This window comes from Abrus precatorius, unplaced genomic scaffold, assembly GCF_003935025.1.
Source record: "Abrus precatorius isolate BTA unplaced genomic scaffold, Abrus_2018 Scaffold11, whole genome shotgun sequence".
NCBI classification, from domain to species: domain Eukaryota; kingdom Viridiplantae; phylum Streptophyta; class Magnoliopsida; order Fabales; family Fabaceae; genus Abrus; species Abrus precatorius.
Window position 1 is genome coordinate 12,858,453 of NW_020874303.1, and position 9,201 is coordinate 12,867,653.

At 28.3% G+C, this 9,201-nt stretch overlaps 1 protein-coding gene across 2 annotated transcripts; it reads right to left on the reverse strand.

Moving 5' to 3' along the window:
- Positions 1-1,026: 1,026 nt before the first annotated feature.
- On the reverse strand, positions 1,027-4,132 carry LOC113854029 (N-terminal acetyltransferase A complex catalytic subunit NAA10). 2 transcript variants are annotated; one of them, XM_027484834.1, is made up of 3 exons: positions 3,762-4,132; positions 3,399-3,691; positions 1,027-3,159 (listed from the first exon to the last, which is right to left on the reverse strand). In XM_027484834.1, the coding sequence occupies exons 1-2, from the start codon at positions 4,059-4,061 to the stop codon at positions 3,401-3,403; spliced, it is 591 nt and encodes a 196-aa protein (XP_027340635.1). In that variant the 5' UTR covers positions 4,062-4,132; the 3' UTR covers positions 1,027-3,159; positions 3,399-3,400. The 2 variants fall into 2 exon arrangements, with proteins under 2 accessions (XP_027340635.1, XP_027340634.1); XM_027484833.1 differs by having other exon boundaries at positions 1,223-1,341; positions 3,354-3,691; positions 3,762-4,121.
- Positions 4,133-9,201: the final 5,069 nt, after the last annotated feature.

Sequence of the window (9,201 nt, forward strand, 5' to 3'; positions counted from 1 at the left end):
CACTTTTAATAACAATTTTAGAATTTATAATATTTTGATAAATTTTTTTATAAATAATAATTTAAAATGTATTTGTAAAATTGATAGTTAGTTATTTTTAATTGTAGTTTACATTCAATTTTAGATAAAAATTTACTCTACTGAAAAAAGTATTGCCATCTATATTTTAAACTTATAAGTATATAATATGAATTAAGTAAATTGTCAAGAGGTAAATCTTAATTTTTACTCTATTTATAAATTCAAAATTTTAAAACTATTTCATATAAAATTTTAATACCTTCAAATTTTCATAAAAAATAAATAAAAGAAATATAAATTTTACTTTTCTTTAACTTTTTAAATTATAAATATAAAAAAATTCTCACTTTAATGCTCTTCCTCATAAATTATTATCTATATTGAATAAGAAATTAAGAATGTTACAAAAATTAGAAAAAAAAAAATCATATACACAATATTATTAAAATAACATTTATAGTAAAAAACCAAACTAAAAACCATCAAATGTGGTTTAATAATGTGAAAACAAAATTTTAAGAAGCACTAATAAAAAAAAAAAGTAGATAACAGCTTTTAACGGAAGAATCTTAAAAGTTATTAAAAAAAATCTATTTAATAAAAAAGATTTCTGAAAAAATAATTTTTAATCAATTTCAATGTCAATGACGTGTAAGATTAAACCTCAAAACACCTAACTCCGATTAACCAAATATCAATATTATGAAGGTTTGGCTTGTCAAAATCAAAATAGTAATTATGACCGGAAACATAGCTTTAGGAAAAACTGTTACCATAATGCAACATGGCCAGCACAGTACAAAATAGTTGAAACATGATTGTGAAAGTATTCTTTCAAAGTCATGTTATGGCAAAAGCCTGCTTTTAGTATAATTATCTTTCACTTGTTTCGTGATGGTTTATTTTGGATTTATCAAGAGGTCACGAACACGATCAACCATATTTGTAATACTCCCAAGACGCACACAACTAATTAAGGGTAGTGATAGGTCCAGCAAATCTGAAAGTTAAAAAAGCTTTCAAAAAATTAAAAGAAAATTTCAAAGAATACCAACATCATCCGTTCACTGTGTTTCGATACATGGAAAATGCCAGGGTGAACTGGGAAGTGTTCCAAAGCTTAGGTCTTTTCAAATTTAAGTATTTAACAAATAAGCCCAGTACTTTTGTATTCTACTAAGCTGACAAACTAAAAAAGGTTACGTCTTCTCTCTTAATATAATAAAGCTAGCTCACTTTAAATTACAGCCATTTTTGAGTATACGTCGAGTAAGCAACCATCCAATGATTCTGAGTAGATGTTCGCCTCAGCAAAATTACCTTCATAAATAGAGCAGAACATGCATAAGAACAAGTTTGCCGCATCAAAGTAGAGGAAAGAAAAAATCCATATTGAGTTCTAAGTATCCAATTGATCTGAGAAGACATGAATTTGGAGTAAGTGTGCCAGCAACGGGTCAAGCAATGTTCCATAAAGTTGTAGAGCTGATTAGCTGCCAATGTTCATATTATAAATTATATAAAAGAAAAATGTATGGACAGATAAGAAAACTGAAAAAAAAAATTGTTTCGAAGAAACCGGATGTCTTCACTGTTCTTCTTTTGCCTACTTTGGTTTAACTCTTCAGATTTCGCAACTCTCAATTTTTGCCGCACTGTACATAACTTTAAAATTGCAGCAATCCACGTAAAATAGACATAACATCCAGGGCTGAAGAATTCATCCAGATAAGAACCAGTAATCAGAGTTGCATTCATGTTTTCATGAAAAACAATGATATTCCCATTCTTTGTAGGTGTTAGTAACAATCAGAAATAATGAGTATAGGATGATGCAGAGAGGTATTGTTTGAGAGAAGGGGTTGGAGGAGAAGGGAGGGCATATTTTTAAATTTTAAGTTAAAAAAATTATATATCATTTATGATGATAAATACATAATGAATAGTTTAAGTTTAGGTTAATATATCATTTTATATCCTTTATTTTAAAAAAAAATTAATTTTAAATTTATTTATTTAAAATAGAAAATTTACCATCCCCCTTTCCTCCCCTTCAAAACTTCCTTTCCAAAACAACCCCTAAAATACTCCACAATCACCCAGCTCTTTTATCTGGTTTGCATCAGCAATAAAATATCATCATTCCCACATTTTAGTTCATCCAAAACTAGGCAAGAACAGTTCTCAATCGGTAACATGATGTCAATATTCATCCTCAATTTCTATCATCCCTACAAATTAATTACAACTGGCGGCATGAACCAGCCAATTCAAAACATGCTACAGTGGCATAGCAGATCATGAAGAGGCAACTATACTGAAGATAGAGAGGTAAATCACCACTAACAACCAAGTCTTTTCCCACTAAGTGGAACTGGCTACATGGATCAAACAAGGCGATAACATTCTGTCATACTGAAGATAGCACTACAATGCTAATTTTTAATGTATACTTAACACTCAACTTAAGGAACATTCATCATATATATCAAAAATCATAAAGAATTGCAGTTTAATCAAACAGGGTAAAGAGAAGCAACAAAGTGAGAATGGTTGCAGCTGAAAATTTGCTCACACACAGAAAAATGGCAAATAATAAGTCTATCAAGTAAAAGATAACAATAGTCTAACATATTAAAAGTAAAGGAAAAGTAAATGAATAAATATAGGCACTTGGACAGTGATCCAGTGAAATGAATTAGCAAGAGGAGGAAACAGTGCGTTTTTCATTTCTTTGAAGGATATAGAACCATAGAAGTGGTTCACAACACCCACTTATCACAATTGCAGAATTCCTGTCAAATGATGGAGATGCAAACAGAGGGTGGGACAGCTGGAAAAGGGCTGGGATCAGACAGAAGACAGCGGGCTGGCCAAGAAATTGCTTCTGATGGCCAAACTGTTGACAGTAGTGGCCGCAACAGCCACAAAATGAGAGCTGCAAACAGCCAATATCTCAGCTATGACTAGCACAACACAAATGGATCTCCAGTAGAAGCTGGAGGCCGCTCCACGCATCATGACATTATAGTGCCAAAAAATGGTGCAATTAACAACTCTGCCATCATCGACATCAGTCCCCACTAGTAACTAACATAATTTAAAACTCGAATAGCTCATTGAATGCCCCTCAACAACCTAAGCAATAGAAAGGGTAAATAAAACTTCACCACAATCATCAGAACAAGTCAAAATAATTCCCCATGAAAAAACAGCAAAAAACACTAAAATGCAATCTTATTCATTCAAGCATCATGAAGCAGCACAACCAGCATCAATATTCATAACCCAATAAATCTATAACAAGTTCACACATGACAATTCAGCCACGCCTTAAAGTCACAGTTTTTCCACAACAAAAACAAGTTTGCTCTCACAATCAGGAGGCTTTTGCATTCCCCTTGGTCTCCGCCTTTTCCACCTTAGCCTCCCCAGAACAGCACCCACCACCATGCTCATGATGGTGATGATGATGGTGATGGTGGTGATGATGATGCTGATGCATCTGCTTGCCCTTGAGCTGCTTCCTCATGTCATAAGCATCCTCTCCATCCGCATAATACTTGGCCTCCACATCATGAATCTTGTATCCCAAGGTCTCCGTATACAAATTAAACGCCGCACGGTTGCTCTTCCTCACGTGAAGCGACACATACTCGGCGCCGAACACCTGCACGTAACTAAATTGTAACTAATTTATAACAAACTCCTAACAGACTTGAAACGAATTTGTAACGGACCTGTTCCATGGCGTTTTGGGCAGCGGTCATGAGTTTGGTGGCGAGGCCGAGTTTGCGGTGGGTGCGGAGGACGGCGAGGGAGGTGATGTGGCCGTGGCATTCGTTGGTCTCTTCTTCCATTTTGGCGAGAACGTAACCGACGATGCGACCGTTGTAGTCTTCGGCGACGTAGAGAAGTTGGGGCCAAGAGAGGATGTGGTAGAGATAGTACTTCATCTGGTAGTTCTCAGGAAGGCAAAAGAGATTGCACGCTTGCATCGCAAGCAGGTCGTTCACCGTAGCCTTCCTTATGCACACCATCGTTGTCGCTGTCTGTAAGTAAGGTTTAGGGCTCCAACACGGAAATGGGAAACGGGAAATGGTAAATGCTTTGTTTGCTCTTAGTCCTCGTGTTCTGATGACTTAAATATATTTTTTATCTACTAAATACAGCATATTTTTATTTTTATTTTTTCGTTTTAGTTTCTGTATTTTCAAAAATATTTGTTTTATTCTATTTCACTTGAATAAATTTGCTAAAAACATAACATTTGACTCAAAATTTAATACACAATAATATTGAAATTAATTATGTTATTTAATAATAATTAAAGACTAAAAAATTAATAATATTTTAAAATATAAAACTAAAAAATATTTTTATAAAAACAAAAGTCAAAATATAATACATTTTAAGAAACAAAAAGTTTATTAACCCTTTCGATTTTATTAATATTTATATTTAACTTTTATTAAAAATTGTATTTAGTTATTTTAATGTGTTATCGTAAAAATATTTATGAAAAATAAATTTTTATATTTTTACCTTTTATTCTATATTATTAATATTAACTAGTTTTAAATTTAATTTTTATGTTTTAAAATATAAATAAATTTAAACTTAATGCAATATATATATATATATATAATGACAATAATAATAACTATTAAATTAAAAAAATAATTATAAAATATTTAATTTTATTTGTTTCACTAATTTGTTATTTTAAATTAACAAATAAATATAAAATTAACTACACTATAACATTAATATAATATAGAAAATATTACTGATACAATAAATTAAAATACATATTTATATATTACATATAAATTAATCAATAATTTAATTAAAACACGTGTAAGTTAAAAAAATATATATTATTATATAATTTATTTATAATTATATTATTTATATTATTTGTTAGATAGTATGATTATATATATATATATTAATATATATTATAATAAATTTTTTATTTTATTTTCTTATTATTTTTTATAATTTTTTACTTTCGAATAAAACATAATTCATATTTAAGCAATTTTTATTTATTATAAATAAAACTAATTATAATATAATATATTAATATAATAATTAAATATTAACAATAATAAAATTAAAAATATAAAAAAATTATTAATAGAATATTAATATTTATTTTTAAATTTTAATTCGTTTAGTTTTGATTGTGTCATATTTCTATTCAAAGACTTAAAGGTTCTTTAGCATGTTTAAATGTAACAAATATAATAATTTATAATTAAATAAATTTATTTTTTAAACACGTGTAATCGTGTATAAATATTTTTAGTTTCAAATATAATATTTAAGAATTATTTAAAATTTGACATATTTATATTTAGGTATGTAGCTGTGTGCTATGGACCTGGTATCTAAATTTTTTTTATAAGTATTTTAATCAAAAAATTTATACCAATAAAGGTAAAATGTGTAGTAAATTATAAAAAGTATATATTATTATACATAATTTATTTAAAATTATATTATTTACTATATAGTCCTATTATATATATATATATATATATATATATATATATATTGTATATTAATTTTTTTTTATTTTTCTATCAATTTTTTTTATAAAATTTTAGTTTTGAATAAAATATAATTCATATTTAAATAATTTCTATTTATTATAAAGAAAAAGAATTAAATATAATATATTAATGTAATAATTAAATAATTAAATTAAGAGTATAAAAAATATATTAATATAATTTATTATTTTATTTTTAAATTTTATTTTGTTTAATTTTGATTGCGTCTTATTCCTATTCAAAGACTTAACTATTCTTTAACTTGTTTAAATATAGCAAATATGATAATTTATTATTTAATAAATTTATTATTGAAAAAGTGTAATCTTGTATAAATATTTTTAATAAAATATAATTTATGTTTATTATAATTATAAATAAAAAGAATTATAACATAATATATTAATTTAATATGAACAGAATTAAGAATATAAAAAATATATTATTAAATAACTTTATTATTTAAATATATTTTAACAGTTCTATTTTTAAATTATATATATATATATATATATATATATATATATAGTCTGTCAGGCTTAACAGATTTTATAAATAGCTCAGGTCTGGCGTGTTTACTTAAACAGACTTTTAAAAAAATCTAAGTCTTGTTTATTTATTAAAAAGATCAGGTCTAAACCAAGTCAGGCCACAAACTCCTGTCAGGCGGCATGACCTGTTTTTATCTCTAGAGGGGTTTAACCTCATTCTCTCTCCTTCCCTTCCCTTCCTTCTTCCTTCAAATCCTTCCCTTTTCTCCCCCTCCAAACTCTTAAACTAATGTATATCTAAACTATTCACACTTATCTTTATTATTTCCCTTTTTCTTTATATTTTTTTTGTTTTCTCATTCCACTTCTCTTCTCATATTTCTCATCATAATTCATGTTGATATTACCACTTTACTATATTATTCATCTTTTTCTCATTCTATTTTATTCAATTCCATTAACTATATCATGCATTAATCAGTCATTGTTGGAAGTTAGTCACCTCTGGTCTTAGTTCATAACATACATACATATATACACTCAATATAGATATCATTCATACCTTAACAACACAGAGAAACATATTTTAATCTATCATCTATTCACAATCATATATTACACTACAACATTTTCATGAGTAGAAACATATTATGTTTTCAGCAATGAGATAGAGCTCTCCTTACCTCAGCGAATAAGTTTAATGAAAATAACTAGTGAAAAAGGGGATCAAACAAGCTAAGATATTTCTACACATTACAGAGAGTACTTTTTCAGAAGAGAGAAAACAAAAAAAATAGAGGTGAAAAAATAAAGAACTAAGCTTTGAGATACTCACCAACAATTTTGTAGAGTCGAGGTTCAAGCTCAGATTTAGAGTAACTTTGGAATTTCTGAGGATTTTCTCTCTAGAGGAGGGAGGAGAGAGGAGAGAGTTCAGAGAAAAAAAGTTAGGAAATGTTTCTTGGATTGTAATGCAAGTCTCACGTCTGAAATCCCTTAAATACCCCTTGAACCTCGCACGCTCTTTCTTGAGCTAGTGGATTATTGTTTGAGCGAGACTATTCTCACTTGGGCGAGCTCCATCTTGCCCGGACGAGATATGCAGACAGTACTCTCTAACTATTTTCTGATATTCTCGCTTGAGCGAGTCCAATTTTGCTTAAGTAAGATGACGTATAGAGAGTTGAATATTTTTCCTGAAAGTTTTTGTCTGAGCGACTCATCTCGCCTGAGCGAAATCTCAGTTCACCTGAGCAAGGTAACAGTTGGGTTGAGTGAGCGAGATCCCTTGCACCAGACTTCTAGCAAAACATTCATAAATCATTCCTAAACACATTCTAACCCTACATAATATCATCAATTCACCAACTAATCAAAAATGAAAAAGTGGGTGTTACATGGAACCCCATAACTATTCACCTATCATCATTTTACTACTTTTATTACAAAGAACTACCAATATCTATTTTTATCATCATCACTATTATAAACCTTGTCATTGTGGATTGTTGTTGTTATTGTCACAATTATTATTATCACTATAAATATTATTGATAATCACTACCTCCATTGTTATCTCATGACTACCTAAAATATTATCTTTGTTATCAATGTCAATAGCAATATTATCCTTTAGGACATTACTTTTGCCTTAAGCGAGAATTTATTCACCTAAGCGAAACACTTATCACTTAAGTAATTTATAATTTTCTTAAGTGAATATTGGACATAGATCAAATCCTTTCAAATTGAGTAACTCGCTTAAATGAGATTGAATTTGCTTAAGCTAAGTGTGTTTCACTTAAGTGAGTATTAAATGACTTAAGCGAATTCTTGACATTGAACAAGGTATTTAGCTTAAACAATTTTGTAATGACTTAAGTGAATTATGCAAAATATATTGTAAATGTTGCTCAAATTTATAATTGAAATACAAGCTTAAAGAACATACATTTTTATCACAGAAAGACCAATACATTTATATAATGTTAAAATATACATTTACATGATTAGAGAAATACACCAATCATGAATAAACTAAACAAGGTTCAAAATAAAATCAAAGTTGATCAAGGATTGAATGAGTTGTATCATCAAAGGATTCGTAAAAAACATATAAAATAGCAAAAATTATATTAAGAAATAAGTAAATATAATTGAAGTGTTTTTAAGTTAAATGATCTTACAATCAATAATATATAGTAAAACTAAAATGATTATTGAAAGTATCATGGAATAATAATAACACAAAGGTGTCGAACAATATACCTCACACAATTTATAAAGTATGAGTTCATATTCCTAAATTATTGACAAACACATAGTTATAATAAGAATGTATAAATTAACTTATTTATTGGTATATGCATAGATATATGTATTCAACAAACTTGGCTTTGTGATTGACCTCTAATCATTCTTTTCCCCTTTTTTCCTATAGCTCAACCCAATGTTTGAATTGTCTATACCTATTCCTTTTTATGCTTGGTTGTTGTTTGAAATTCTTAGCTTGTGTACCATCATTAATCACTAATGTAGAGACATCATTGTTGTGACTCTCAGTGTTTTTGTACTTGTAAATTGAATGTGTGATCTAGCAACGAACAACATTTAGACTTCATTTATTAGCTGAAAATATTTTGCAGAAATAAATACCTCAAATGCAAGTCTAATCATTTTAGAAGGTAGTCATCAATATCATTGTGTGATAATAAGTTTAAGACCCCCTTCAATTATTATTCCCTTGACAGTGTATAATACTAGAACAACTTTCTCTTATCTATTGCGTAAGAATGTATTTTTTAGGAACAACCTTGACATTATTTGCTTCAGAAACCTTCAATGCATAAGAACAAAATATGTCAAATGTTTTAAATTTTTTACAAGCGTAACATATAGAGTTTTGAGACATGATTAAATGGTACTCTCCATGATCTCTCTTGGTTGACTATAATAATGACCTATTCAAATTAAAGGAGATGTTCAATTCTTTTTCAAATGTAGAGGCTAAAAATAAAGTAAACTCTTGTTAAAGTAAGTTAAATACAATATTTATGTAAGCTTTGATCATTTGTATTAGTATGTGTAAACCTGATTCACTTAAGGTGGGTGTGATTCACTTAAGCTAA

Bases quoted from the DNA above. Each gene is read 5' to 3' on its own strand.
- LOC113854029 (XM_027484834.1), bottom strand. From the start codon at position 4,061: ATGGTGTGCATAAGGAAGGCTACGGTGAACGACCTGCTTGCGATGCAA. The intron at 3,692-3,761 runs GTCCGTTACAAA...AGTTACGTGCAG, and splicing joins CCCAAAACGCCATGGAACAG to GTGTTCGGCGCCGAGTATGT.